The sequence below is a fragment of the Tiliqua scincoides genome, chromosome 3 (genome assembly GCF_035046505.1).
Source record: "Tiliqua scincoides isolate rTilSci1 chromosome 3, rTilSci1.hap2, whole genome shotgun sequence".
Taxonomy (NCBI): Eukaryota; Metazoa; Chordata; class Lepidosauria; order Squamata; family Scincidae; genus Tiliqua; species Tiliqua scincoides.
The window spans coordinates 150563347-150578392 of record NC_089823.1 but is presented as its reverse complement, the minus strand read 5'-3'; the positions used below and the strand labels follow the sequence as shown (position 1 = coordinate 150578392).

Sequence of the window (15046 nt, the reverse complement as noted above, 5' to 3'; positions counted from 1 at the left end):
AATGGCCTGCCTAGAGCCAAAGATACCAGTCTTTTTTTTCTCCTGATTCATTTGTGCTGCATTTCAGGAGTCAAGAGTTAGACTGCTAAGACCAATTTGGCCATGGAGTTGGTGGAACAGGTAGCGTTGGGGACCCTTCTTTTGTGTTGCTAACAACTTCCTTTACTTCTAAGATGTAAATTTTGTTCACAGATTCAAATGTGCTGTGCAGGCAAGGTGCATTCAAATCAAAAAGTTGTCAGGCAACACACTGTAGTTATGATGACAACAAGGCAAACAGACATAAGTTAGACAAATGGGGATCATGTGTTGGCTGCACTCCCATCCATAAGAGTTAGGATAGTGCTGTTGCCTTTAGACTTTGTCATAATGCTGTGCAACCAATCAGATATGATTCTGTGACAAAACTACATATAAGATAAAGAATTGATACAGGTGGGACGGCCCTTGCTTTGCAGGCAAGGTCTACCATTGATGCTAAGGTGGGATGAAAGAAAAATTTACCTCTGTTCATGGAACCCCCTGAAAAATTGCCCCAAGGGCAGTCTATCGGTAGCCAGCAAACAGGAACGGAAAGCCATATGTGAGGCATTTCACTTTGACTCTGATTATGACTACTATCAAGAACAAACACAAAACAACATAATGCAATAGATTTTTACCATATGCTTTTAGTTTCTTTGTTTGACAGCAACCAACCTTCTGCCATTTCGCTGTCCTCTTTTCCATAAAATACATTTTTTTGGGTAAAAGTTATTTTCTTGTGTGCATAGTCCAACGCAGCGCTAAGCTTTCTTCAGCCCATTTATTTCATCGACCTTCTATGCACTGGGTAACAGTAGTGCTACTAGGGTTTGCATCATCCCCATGATGGACCTCCTCCCATGCAGTGGGCGGGGCAGTCCCCAGGCAATGGGCATGGTGGTGCATCATTGCCCCACTGGTTTTTTGTCTGTAACTTTTGCTAGAATGGAGATATTTTAATGCAGTTTGTTTCATTGCGTTATGCATGAAAGTACACATCAGTTATTATATATTATTCTAAAGTTCCAAGATTTTAAACATTTTGGCCAGGAGTGGTGTCACACACCCCCATGCCCATCACCTGGTGCAGTCTGCACCCTCCACACACCCTAGTGACACTTTTGCCGGGTAAGTCTTATATTAGACTGTGGCCTGCATGTATACACCCCCTGTAGATCTTGTAGTAATCATCCTATGGAAGGTGTCATTCAGATACTTGCTCTACAAACACATTAAAGTTTTGCATTCACTCCTGAAATGTGATACTATAAAATCTGGAATCTTGGCTATAATTTTAACAGCAAAATATCTGTGGTGGTTCTATTTTTTAACGCTCCTCTGTACTCCTGCCACCCAATTCCTAACGAAGTGGAAAATCCTCCTCTCTGCTCTTTTCAAATGCAGTGAACGTGGAAGGTATCTTTGGCTGAGCAAAAAGCCATTGAAACATGCAATATGTTAACGAAAGGAGTATTTTCAGAATGCAGAGGATAAGAAGCATAGAATCATAAAAAGTGAACTACTTTCATTGAAAAGCATTGTATTTGAGGTGATGTGAAGGGATTTTATCTATTGCGAGAGTGATCCTTAGAATGGAGACATTTCTCTATTTTCACCCTTTTCAATCTCTGGGAGGGGATATGAACTTGTGACACCCCTCCCCCCACAATCCTTTCTCTATTTTGAAAAATTGACAAGAATGATGTTGTCCATTCTGAAAAATCTGGCGACTGATTGATCTCTTTTTGCTTCTTTTCATTTCATTAATTTAAACTCAAGTTTCTGGACTTGTATTTATTTATAGACAGATGGGGCAGTGTGGCATGTATATGCTACTTATACATCAGTGCATGATAAAGGCTCTTTAAACACTACTTCCTGCCCCTGGCAGGAAGGTCCGTTCCTCTATGTACTTTCAATGTACGGTACTAACAGCCCAATCCTATCTAAATTCTGGTGTGGTGATGCAGCAGTGTTGGTGTGATCTATGCTGCATCCTGTGGGGGAATTTAGCTGCTGGAGGTCTCCTCAGGGTAAGAGAACTTTGTCCCATTGCCCCTGCATAAGCTCCAGCAGCTGCTATGGGTCAACTTTGAGTTGATCTGTGCAGGTTGATCAGGCCCAGCAAGGGGAATAAGATATGCCATGCACCGGTGTCACCAGTCGGACCTCCACTCCCAGGCCTGATCTGCCCAATCCCTGCCTCCTCCCTCACCCTATTCCACCCCCTCCCCATCATCCCCCACCCCTGTGCCAGATGTACTGGATCAGCAGTTGTCCTTTGTTGTTCTACCAGTTTTCTTAAACGTAGTTTGATCTCCTGCATAGACTGCCATGTTTATGTTTTGAGAATGAAAAGCTGCATATTCCTGAGTGAAACAACTGCCCTTTTTACAGATCGGTTCAAATTCACAAATATGAGTATTTGCATTTTGCTGGTGTGCCAGGGCCATTGTGCATGGATCAGTGAATCTGTCACTAGTGTTTCTTTAAATAATTCATTGTTTCCTTTTCATTACTTTGGCCATCGCATGTGAATTATTTGGTTTGAATTTATGATTCACCAAGGAAATGCTTCCATATACTTAGCCTATGTTTTATTCTGATATGTGTTGAAGTATGTATAAATCTTCTGTTTAGTGCATTCTGTTCCACTTGTGATTTACCTGTCTCTTTCATCCCAGTTTACATTTCTTAGACAGCATGGGCACAATTCAACAAAAGTTAGTCATGACTAAGCCCCAGTGAACGTAATAGAATGAGACTTGCAGCATAATCCTGTGCATGCTGACTCAGAAGCAAATCCTGCTATATTCAGTGGGGCTTACTACTAAGTAAGCGTGTGTAGGATTGTGGCATTAGTCATGAGCCAGTGTGGTCCAGTGATGGCGGTGGTGATTGTTCTGGTTATTATTTATATAACACCGTCAGTGTACATGATGCGAAATGAGAGTCCCCTCCTGCCCCAAGAAACTGACACAGGGGAGATAACAGAGGCAGGGAGAAAGGGGTAGTACATGCAGTTCTTTCGGTTTCATGTCCTTAAACTTAGTTGCAGTACAAAATAAGGATTAAGGGTATCGTTCCATGTGTCAATAAGCTCTATATGAGGGTGCAACAATTTTAAACATGCCAGCAAAACCTCTTCACAGAAGGAATCTATGTAGGTATGTTTTCTGTGGGTACCATGCTGAAGTGGTAGCATATGAACTGGTTTGAGAAGGCAAGAGTGTAGACGGAATATAGTAGCACAGTAAACCCTTGATTTAACAGACCTTGATTTAACAGAAACAAGGGACATTTTCTGATTCATTAAAAACTGCTCATCTATATTTTGTGCATTGTACTTAGATTTTAATGAACTTTCAATGTTAAAAGACTCCCTTTACCCGCATTAGTCCATTAAAGGCCCAATCCTATCCTTGAGATACACCAGTGTATCTCCATGTACATCAGTGCAGTGATAGCCCCACTGGTATAGAAGTCTGCCCTCTGATGGATGTGCCACGGACTCTGGTGCAGTGTTGGAAAAATGCTGTGCTGGTGTAGCTCACCCTGCTGGGAGGAGATGGTTGGCAACCCTACTTATGTGTTTCTCTTTCAAATACTGTTCTGTCACTGATACTGTTCAATAAACTCCTTTACTGGATCACACTTGTTATTTTGCTAGCAGATAGGGATCCCTTCTTCCCACTTCAGTTGTTTCTCAGTTCTGCTATAGAGTGGGACTCAGTTCTGCCATAGAGTGGGACTCTATGGGGAAGGGGCCTTTCTCCTCCCAGAGTTTGAAGCATCCTCACTCCATGATGTCTTGGGTTCTGAGGAGGGGGTCACTTCTCACTGATCATAAGCCCCCTGAGCCATAACTGCCAAGGTATATGGTGGGCAGGAAGGGCAGCATACTGACAGCCACCCCAGATGATGCCAGTAATGAAGCAAAGGGTGTGTGTGTGTGTGTGTGGTACCAAATGGCAGGCTGCTACAGGAGGTACCCTTTACATTGTTACATGCTGGTCCAGTGATTGGTCCATGAAGTGCTCCCACTGATAGACCCGTGTACTACAGCCTCCCTGTCATGTGTGCCTGTTTGTGGTGAGGCGAGTTGTTAAATACCAGATGAGGTGCACATTGCTTACTTTGCTTTGTGGAGTAGCTGATGTAAGTTCTACACCTGACACCCACTCTTCTTTTGTCCCTGCTATGGGTGTTTTGGGTCAGTCATACAAAAGGTGAGTGCCTTGCTCATTCAGGCACATCCCTTGGCTGGGCTCAAACCCATTGTGTGTGGTCCAGGCCGGTGTTATTGTGCAGTGAGCAGCCAGCATTCTGCTTTGCCTGCTTGTTGTTGAGGCTCCCCTGTGACCTGTCCCAGTCCCTCTCTTGGCCAAAAAGTTCATTCCAGCTGATGAATGCCACCACAGGGACTCAAAGCCCTTGCCATGGAGATACTTGTATGCCTATTGCACATGGCTGCCCTCTTCAAAGGAAGCTATTTTCCTTCCTTCGTCAGATGTGTCAAAATGGCATTCCCTGGATATGTGTGTGTGATAAGGGGACTCAACCTTGATTACAGGGATTCCTAACAGGTCTTTACATTTGCCCCTTCTTTACTGATACCACTGCAGCTCCCATAGGAGGTAGGAGTGGTGTGGCATCCTTGTGTCATATTGTGTGTGTGTGTGTATGTGCTTGTGTGTGGTCAGTAGAGGTGCCTATTTCTGTGGGGAGCATCTCCAGTACTGGCTGCTCATCAACCCTGTCCCCTACTCTGTGCACCCTGACAGTGCTTCTCTGACTACTAATGTTAGGGCTGGGTATATACAGTGATTGGCTCTTTGGACGTAACAGCGATTGCTAGACATTAACACCAATGATGCACAGTCTTCATGCCAACATCATGCTGATTATGTGCCAATGTCAAGAAGTTGCTCCATGGGAGATGGGCTGTGCTGAGATTTCCATGGACATTGTTAGGTTGCTGGGAAGCGTCACACCAACATTACTGGGAGGGCTGCACTGGTGTGGTATTTCCTGGATGGGTTAGGATACGTTGGATGTAGCACTGGCATCTGTGTGATGTTGTCATCCAAATATGATTGCACCGTAAGTCGAGAGTCCACTGTATATTAGTTTCATTAATAACTTCATCATCTGGGAAATAGAGATTTTCTTTAAACATCTGTAATAATAAAACTTTAAACTTAAAAGTACATACATGAAACCGTTGTCTGAGAATGCAGCTCATGTGAATATGTCTACCACTTCATTTTTAATGACCTTCTACAGGTAGTGGATCCCATTTTCAGACCTCTTTCAATTGCCCCGGATTGTTAGATAGACACCAGAAATCCAAGAATGACTATGATAATACAGTGAAGAAATCAGAAACTGAAAAGATAATGATAGTTAAGATGAGTCTTAAAAATGACAAATAAAAATTTTTGAATAGCAAATAATTTATGCAAAATATGTTACAAAATCTAGGATGCTAAATAAATAATACAATGTACTTTCTTTTGACATTTTTTATCCTCATATTTCTTTTTAACAATATTCTGAAGGTAATTTTTTTTCCAGTAAGTTGCTTTATACAAATGGTGGAATTCAGAGTTTTAAATGTCATTATGCATTGAAGCCACTGTAAAATATTTGGGAGAAATACTGAGAAAATAGATTTGTGGTTAAATAACTTCCCTTTATTATAAAAAAGTTGTTACTACTGTATGAAACCCTTTTGTCCTAACATTCTGAAAATCCAGATACTTCTGATTACCTATCCCCTACTCAGCACACCACAAAGTAAATCTTCTAACAGAAGCATCTGCTTATAATTTAAAACTAATTGCACTATAACATTTGTTGCAATAACACAGTATTATTAATGGTCTTGAAACTTTAAAACTGAAATTTGAAATATAAGAGGTGGTTTTTAGTTTTTCTTTTTTCTCATCCAGTCATTGAGTGGCCATCAGTGGTTCTAAAGGAAGAACTGAAATGCATAACCAATTTTATTTTGATTTTAATTATATTTAATGTTTTCTTTTCTTTTTCATTTGGTGTGTGATGCAATAAATACTTGTTATACTTTATCTTTTGGTAAAAATATTTCCATAGTTTAAACTATCTGCTGGTTCCTAATGTTTAATAGATAAACAAACAAACAAAATTATTTAACAACTGAAGGTAACGGGAATAGTTTTATTCCACATAGCTTTGAATTTGAATTATCAAGGTTTGGGATCTGATAATGCTCTTGAGCAGTCAGTAGGTAGACTTAGGTGAGACACAGGAAATTCTTTCCATTGCTTTTTGGTCTTCATTTCCTTTTGGTCTGACTTCTTTGTCACCCTTGATTCAAAATGGAGGTTTAGCTGTAGTCTATAGGCATTGGGGAGCATAGAGCGTTATTTAGGAATGCTTCACATACATTCTCAGTGAATTGCTCTGTATGGTGGAAGAGTGGATTCATGAGAACTCCCTGACTACACTTATAAGGCAATGGTTCCCAAACCTTTTCAACAGGTTGCTCCCTTGACCTACTGGGCCATGGGCCGTGTCTCCCCATTAGGGCTACACTCCTATACATTCTGTTGGGCCATGGGTTTTTCATGAGGATTCTATGGCTCCCCTGACTGGTTTCTGCAGCTCCCCAGGGAGCCACGGCTCATAGTTTGGGAACCTCTGCTCATAAGGGAATGTACTGTAGTCGAGCCAGGAGTGCATGCATAAGCCCATGCATGTGTAGACCCAGTTCAGGTAATCCTTCTTGCTCAGGAACAAAAGGGAGAAACAACATGGCAATCAACTCCACATGACTATAGACCTATGAATGAAATGTCCAGGTAGCTTATTACCTTATTTGCAGAGATGCATATGTGCATACACCTCCATTATGTGGATAGGATCTCTTTGGCGAGAATGTAAACCAGCCCCTCAAATGCCACTGCAAATAATAGTTCTGAAGCATTTATATTGCTGAATTGTGAACATGATTGAGTGCATAAAGGATTACTTCAACATCCAATCTGATCTAAACTAAAACAAGTTGATATGGATGGACTAAAGCCCTCAGAAGTTGCATGAATTGGCCTTACATTTTATCCCACAGTGATTATTTGTTATGTTCTATTTGCGTTTCCAAAAGATTACTGTGCAGACCGCTTTGGATGTTATGTCATACAAGATGTTCGTGTACATTGAAATATGCATGTCATTTTTTATGAAAAACCTGGAAATTGCATATTGTCTTATGATTATGTTCAGGGCACTGCTGAGACAGCCGTAAAAGATCCCAAAGTGCACTATGCTGGAGCTTTGCACAAAATGCTTGGTGGATTGAAACACAACTAATCATCTTGCCTATTCAACTGCATTATGCTGCAGTATAGTGAGATGAAAATAACACAACATTCTGGTCAGCCAGTAACTGCATTTTGCAAGTGTATGGAACTTGGTTGCTGTGGTTACTGCCTTTGTCTTCACTGCTGTTTTTGTCCATGGTATTTTGTTTTTGTTTTTGGATACAGTACTACAGGAAGGAATAAAACAATGAGTCATTCATTCAGAGATTTGTTGTTAAAATAATCCCTCTTTATCATTACATTTCATTGCTTTAGAAACGAGGCTGTAATTCAAGGCAACAGTTAATTCTGAGAACTGTTAAAAAATCTTTGATATCTATTTATAGGAAAAAGAAAAAAACTTCTCTGTGTAAGTTTCAATAATCTTTCCCCCACCCCCACCCCAAATTTGGTTAATGGATTATTTCGGGAACAAGTATAATTCTCTACGCAGTCAGTGAGATAAAAGTAATGCAAGATTTGCACAACTCAGAATTTCAGAGTGAGGATTTTTTTTCTGGGCATGAAAGCAGTAACAAAACAGTTTCTACAAAACCAAGAAACTCTGAATATAACACAAGATATAACTTCTGTTAATTTAAAATTTTAGAAACTGAAATTTGTAAAGTAAAATGTAATTAAATCATGGTCCTGTACATACCAGTACGTCTCAGTATATTGAAACTTTACAATATGAAAAAATACATTAGATCTGTACAGTTTTTTTTACAGGTAGGTAGGATGAGTTTTGAAAAAAGATTTATTGTAAGGATCATACTCTGTTTTTAAAGTCAAAAAATACTGCACAACTTAGCTAATTACAAATAGTGACTTGAAACAATCTGTATCTTAATATGCAACTCTTTTTGTAACTGAATGGGAATTCTGGAATCCATCACTGACGAAATCTTCTTCATTTCATCCTTTATGTGAAATAAAAATTTGGTGGCAACTCTTGGCTGTGTTTCAGACTCCATAAGCCAGCTGAGTGTGATCACTGATTTCGTGCTACAGTTGTGATTGTGCTCAAATCCAGATCAGTCTCTAGGTGTGTCTCCATTGTTTCATCCTGTGCGTTTGATTCATAGGGCTTATGAGCAAGAAGTTCATGGTGTACACCACAGTAACTTATTGTGGGCTGATCGTATGCGAGAAATGTTGACACGTTCATAGATAGAGGTATCTAGGGAAGGAAATAAACAGGAAAAGTAGTAGTAAAGAGAGGGCTAAACTAAATGCAACACTGGGAGATTCATGCTTAGACCTCCTGCTGTTTAATACTTTTATTAAATACGTTGAAGAGCAGCTGCAGGGAGTAGGTGGAGAATCCAGCCAGGACTGCGGCACAGGGGATGGGGCTCTGTTAAATTCTTTCCCCCAACAGCATTTTCTCAGTGATATTTGCCCCATGAGGCAAAGCATACCGATACTTGTATGCTATCTGTATGTTTGCCTCAGGGGTCAAATTGCAACTTCAGGGTACGGATGTGTGATTTTCATTGGGAAAATGTCACAGGAAAGTGTGAAGCCCTCCCTCTGCCAGAACTATAATTGAAATCAGATTTGAATATACACAGATCCTGTGGCTGCAATGAATGTTTACAAAACAGTGGGACTTCTGATCAAGGATTTGCCAGTGTCCTGTCCAATTGCACTCTCCACATGCATGTTTGTGAAAGTGATGACAATGGCAATGAAAAGTTGTATTGGCATAGTCTCTTGCTAATGCAGAGTATAAAACCATTTATAACAAGGAAACTTGAGCAACAAAAGAAACCCATACATAATAACGATGATTTATATGTAAGCCCACACCATACAGAAAACTTAATTAAGGATCTTTTTTGTTTGTTAATGTTTTCATTGTCACAGTACTCCTGTGAGGTGTATCATATTGCAAAACTTTCAGGATTGTATCACTGAAAAGGATGAGAAGAGTTTCATCAAATACTGATGTTGTATCATGGCTGCCATTTTACGCATGTTTATTAAAGAGTAACAGTACAATCATATGCATGTCTACCCAGGAATAACGTCTACACAAACCAGAAGTATCTTTCAAGGCCTCCAGGAGACCTTTTTTTGCCTTGGATCTGCTGTCGGGGGTGCAGGATGTACCACCCTGCACTCCTTAGTTACAGAGTTCAGATATCATCTATGGACTGACTAAATGGCCTTAGGTAAGCCACAGCAGTTCTATCAGCCTCCCCCCCCATCTTTAAGGTGAATATGATAGTACGATCTATCTCACAAATTTTTTGTGATTATGAAAGCAGTGTATGTGAATCAAATTGAATGCTCAAAAATGCAATATCAATGCCAAGTGTATTCAACCTTAATATCACAAGGGAGGATCCTCCAAGTATTGCCTCTACCCCAATTCATAAGCAGAGAACAAGAGCAGGTCAGGTGCTAAGCCTGTGTAAACACAGTATGATTCCTAATGAAACAAGTTGCACGTGACAGGGTCACTCACCTGTCCAACTAGGACGAACATTCCCTTTGACCCTGAGCAATTGGCAAAACTCATCTAGCAGGCCTTCTGAAAGGGAATTTTTACTGAGCCCAACCTGATTTCTATATTGTTTTGTGGCGATCTCTGATGTACCAGCTGAAGAAAAAGAGATCAAGTGCATTAAGATCTTGATCGTAAGATTAAGTGTGTAAGATACCTGCAGGGCAAATAGTGTCAAATGACATCAATCCACTTGCTTGAATCACATAGACCTATTTTCTTTGTAAGTGCAACATTAACCATAGTGTGCCTGATCAAGACTTGCCAGCACACTGTGGGCTGTTTTATCCAGTGTGATCTGTAGAGAGCTTTGCATTGTATCATGGCACTGGACATCTTGGCCTGTGGCCACTTCCACTTCTGTGGAAAAGCCCCAGATCACAGGTGAAGGTGGAAACATCATTCTGACCTGATGGACCACATTCTGTCGTCAGAATACAATTAATATTCATAAATGTATCCAACTCTTGAGAAAGAGATGGTCCTGCAAAATGAAGTCTTGTAGCAGGTTGTTTTGACACCTCCATAACTTTTATTATTTCAAAACATGTAAGTTCCTCCACTTGCCTTTTCAGTAACACAGCTTAGTCTCTCAAAGGTTGTTAGCTGCCTGTCACAAAGGCTTACATTCATCGTATGTCAAATATAAGTATTTTCTTACTGTGTGGGTGACTGGTGAGACAAGAGCTTCTCAACTAATTAGTAGCTAAATTCATAGCCAAACTGTAGTAGCTAATAATGCAGTTAATAGTTGTGCTCTGTTACAGAGTTTCTCAACGATTGTCCCCCGCTGTACCACTTCGCATGGTTCACCTATTGGAAATACTGCTGGAAGTAACTGGCGATAACATCATCACCAGTTACTTCTGGATTGAGGGCCAGATATAACAAAACATACAATAGTAAGAGGCTTAGGGCAGATGGGAGGGCTTTTTTGAGTGCGTGTAAAGTGCTCACTGGAGCTCTGCCCATTGAGCCGAGCCTCCTATGGCTGCTTCTTGTATTGCATTGCTGGTCTCACTGCCAAATGATAGGGGACTGGAAGTCCCAGACACCACTTCAAGTATCACTAGTTGAGAAACAGTGTTCTAGTACTTTAATTGATAGATCTGTGACAAGTATTTTCAGCTGACAATTGAGCAATCTTTTTCCCATGGCACATAGACATCAGTCCCATGCATTCCTTGCCTCAGTGTACAGGTGTGCCTCCTTCTCTGCAGGGGTTCCATTCTGGAATTCTCCATGGATAGTTGAAACAGTGGATACAAGCAAATGCCCATCTCCATGGTCTCCAACCCTCTGGAGGAGGAGCTTGGCTTCCCTCACCTCCGGAGGGGCCTCTGCGAGGCTCAGACTGAGCTCAGAGAGTGAAAAAACAGAGAAACTGAAAGTGATGTTTTTAATGCCCAGTAAGGCACTGGGAGGCCTGGGGAAGCCCTGGAGAACTTCTCCATGAAACTGAGTTGCGTTTTTTCACTCTCTGAGCTTGGTTTGAGCTTAGCAGAGGGTGTGGACATCTGTCTGCAGCCACTACTGAGCTCAGAGAACCCTCCAGAGGCAAGGGGAGTAGAGCTCCCCTCGCCTCCAGTGGGGATGTGTGCAGGGTCCCATGGACCCTGCATGTCCAGAGATAGCTGAATCTGCAGATATGCCCCCCCCCCTATATTTTTATGTCCAGGTGGCTTCTTTGAGCTTAAATATAGTTCTTTGAAATCGTTGTTCGAGAAAAGGTGCACGATCCCCTGTCTTTAGCAAAGCTGAATAGATCTGGGTCTGATTATATGCCTGAATGAGAAGCTCCAGGAAGTATACCCATGGGGATGGGTTGTTTCGCTGATAGAGGGGCTATGAAGCAGGAGTGGAGCTACACTTGATTTGGGGGGAGCATATGTACACTGCTCACACCGATGTGCTTCTTCCCTCCCTTCACCTTGCAGTATAATGAGACCCTTGTGCTGTAGGCAATAAGGAGGAACCAGACTGTAGTGTTGAGTAATATTTTTCATTAAATCAAAGCATGCTGCAGGCAAGACAAAAGTAAGTAATTTAAAAGCTATTGCAGTTGGTTTGATTTTTCACAGACTAATCTTTCAGGAACAGCAATCATTCTATCTAGAATATTCTTTTGTGCTCTGTAAAGCTCCAAAACTTATCTCAACATAGTAAATAAAATTGCTTGATGCACCTGTTGTGCCTCCCCCATTCTAGCATGAAGGTGAAAACAATATCCCGACAATATATTTGTTTCAGTATGAGTATCTCGACAGAAGAACATAGCTCACACGCACAATGGCAGTTGTGAGCTCGGCATCTGACAAAGCAGTAGCCATGTTCCCAGCTGTGGGGGGTTTTAACATATGAAAAGCAGAACTTTGGAAAGCTGCTGCTGGTCAGCGTTAACAGTACTGAGCTAGATGGATCAGCGATCTGACTGCGTACAAGGCAACTTATTAGGTTTTTCTTCTGTGATTTGCAGCACAGGGCAATGGGAGAAAAGTGCTCTCCTCACTCCTTGCTGCCATTGCTTTTCCTACTAAGGCTGGTAGGAAGGATAGGATTTTGGTGGGGGCCATCTGATGGGAGACATTTTCTGAACCTTAGATCGCCTTGGAAAATGACCTACAGCCCAATCCTAACATATGTTGGAACAAAATAGGCTGGTGGGCCTGTGCTGTATCTAATGCATGGGTTGAGGTTGGCTGCGGCACAATCCAGGGCAAGGGGAATCTATTCCTCTTATGCCGGGTAACACAGCAGTGGCCTGAATGGGGCTACTCAGATCTGCGCCACCCAAAGAGGTAGATCTGAGAGGCCTGGTGCTAGGCTGGGCTGCCTGGGAGGGGGGTTAGAATCCAGTCACCACTGGATGCTGTCACCACTCCCTCCTTGGCCTGGTCTGCCCACGGGCCTGCCTGAAGCCCACCCTGCCCAGACCCCCACACTGGCCTGACTCAGCCAGCACAAACTCACCTGTCCACTCACACAGCGGGGCCAGATTTGGCCTCTGAAGACCAGCACATGTTGTGCACCAGCTTCCTGATTCCTGAGTTGGCACAAAAATGACTTACAGCACTTTTGCAACTCCCAGAGGCTGTCGCAAGGAACTAGGGCACAGTTTGGATTGCGCCCCTAATTTCTTCCGAATGGGGGATCATTTCTGAGTTAATGAAAGCAAGCATGGCAGAATTCTCCCATCAATACTGAATATTGCACAGGGAGGGAGTCCCTGACTTAAGGATATCCAACTTGCAGATGTCCCAACTTAAGGATAGCTGGGGGAAGAGGACTGGGCGCTGCTGCCCTAAGAACCCTCTGGGCCCGCCCAGCTCCCAGCCCCCCATCAGGGAAGGAGACTCTTGTGCTCCTGGTTGTGCCAAACAAAGTGACGATCCGCTGCTTACATTGCATTCTGACATCTTTGTGCAGGCATGATATTGCTGGTTTTGGAGACTGAGATGTAGAAGTGGTGAGTAAAGGAGAGCCGGTGCAGTGCTTAATAGAACTGTACTCATGTTCCTCTCTAACTAGTACTAATGCAAATTGTAACTTGTCAAATGTAAAATGCAAGTTTTAAAATGCAACTAATACAGTGCAGCCCTCCCCATCTACGTTGCTCTAAAGTCCATTTTGTACATTACACAACAAAAGAAGCAGGGTTAAAAAAAATAGTCATCTGGTTGGGCCACATTACAGCATTAAAGTTCAGATTTTTGTCTTGGTGACTGATTTTGAAACTTCTACGGTTGATAGTCTGCACATGAAGAAACCCTCTTAATATATGCTAAGAAAATTTCCACAATTTCCACATTACATTTCCATAATGTAAGGGGTCCTTGTTTTCTTGGCATACGTTAGGTTCTGAGAAACGTGTGCACACAGAACTAGTTTCTGATTGAATACTTGTGAATTAAATGTCTAGGTAGGAGAAGCACTTCTGTCTACTTAAGCCATGTCGTACAGCTCCTAACGCTTGGTTACCTTGAGATTGCCAAGTGGTCAGTCCGTAAATTACAAATAACGCAAAGCTTAAAATCTAATATATATTATATCATATGAAAATGATAAGGGACAGGAATCCTGTGAATTTTGTCTTCTTTTCTCCTGTGTGATGAATCCAAAATGCGCATAAAGGGTGAATTGACTGTAGTGTGTGACTAGTGAGCCTTATCTGTCCTCATAAAAATTCATGAACTCAAATTCATGAAATTGCTAGCTTCTGAGACAGCTTCTTCTATTTGTTTTCCTTCAACAGAACACTGTGTGTGAGGTTTCCATCCTTTCTTTAAAAAATAAAATGAATTTACCTTGAGAAGCAGTGGGAAATTCTAAACAGAACACAGTGAAATGAGACTACGCGACTTTTCCAGCTCTTCTATCAAAAGTACACTGCAGGCTGCCAATTTAAAATGTTGATTTATCACTCTCCTCTACAACTTAAATTGTGGCTGTACTTTTGCAACATTCTCTTTTTAATGCCTGCTTGTTTGAAATATGTAAGCTATAATTTTTTGGCACAAGAATCAGCAGATTTTCATCTGCCTTACAATCATGAATGTGAAAGGGTAGACGGTGGTATAAATTTGGCTGGGTCTCCCTCCAACCTTCCCTTCCCAAAAGAGTTGCCCTCTTATCAAGGTATGAATAGCTAGTCATTCATCAAATCAGTGGGGCAACATGAGTGGGGCATCAAAGAGCTTGTTGGCACTATAAGATAAACATTGTGTCTCATATTTGAATGACGATCTATAGAGCTGGAAACTGTTCATTTATGCCTAATGGTCCCTTAGCCTACATACAATTTTAGTTTCAAGGGAGGAATGACAAACAAAATAACTGCTAGGTGGTGTTTTTCCTACAGAAAAACCAACCCACTAGAAGGGTTGTTCTTGCTACTTACAGAAGCCATTCTTCTCACACGCACATTTTTGAAACTGAAGGCAGGAATGATTGAAGTGTATCTGGACATACAATTCTGTCTTTGCAAAAAGCATGGACAAATTCCATCTGTCATATGTTTTCTACTTTTTATGGTTAGAATTTGCACATATTTCTGTGAAGGCAGAATACATGTTCCATTTATTAGCAAAGCTCCTAAATATGAAAAATACATAACATTATAAGTAGCTAGGAAGCCCACTCCTTGATAACTGTAGTATTTTCTTTCTGT

General features: G+C 41.5%; 2 protein-coding genes across 2 annotated transcripts in view; one reads left to right on the top strand and one right to left on the bottom strand.

The window, feature by feature from the left end:
• Window positions 1-15046, top strand: part of CTNNA3 (catenin alpha 3) — an 808499-nt gene that overhangs the window by 211111 nt on the left and 582342 nt on the right. The window lies entirely within an intron of this gene.
• Window positions 8359-15046, bottom strand: part of LRRTM3 (leucine rich repeat transmembrane neuronal 3) — a 132376-nt gene continuing 125688 nt past the window's right edge. Inside the window, 1 exon segment of the mRNA XM_066622271.1 lies at window positions 8359-8547. Coding sequence (XP_066478368.1) covers window positions 8359-8547 — 189 coding nt within the window.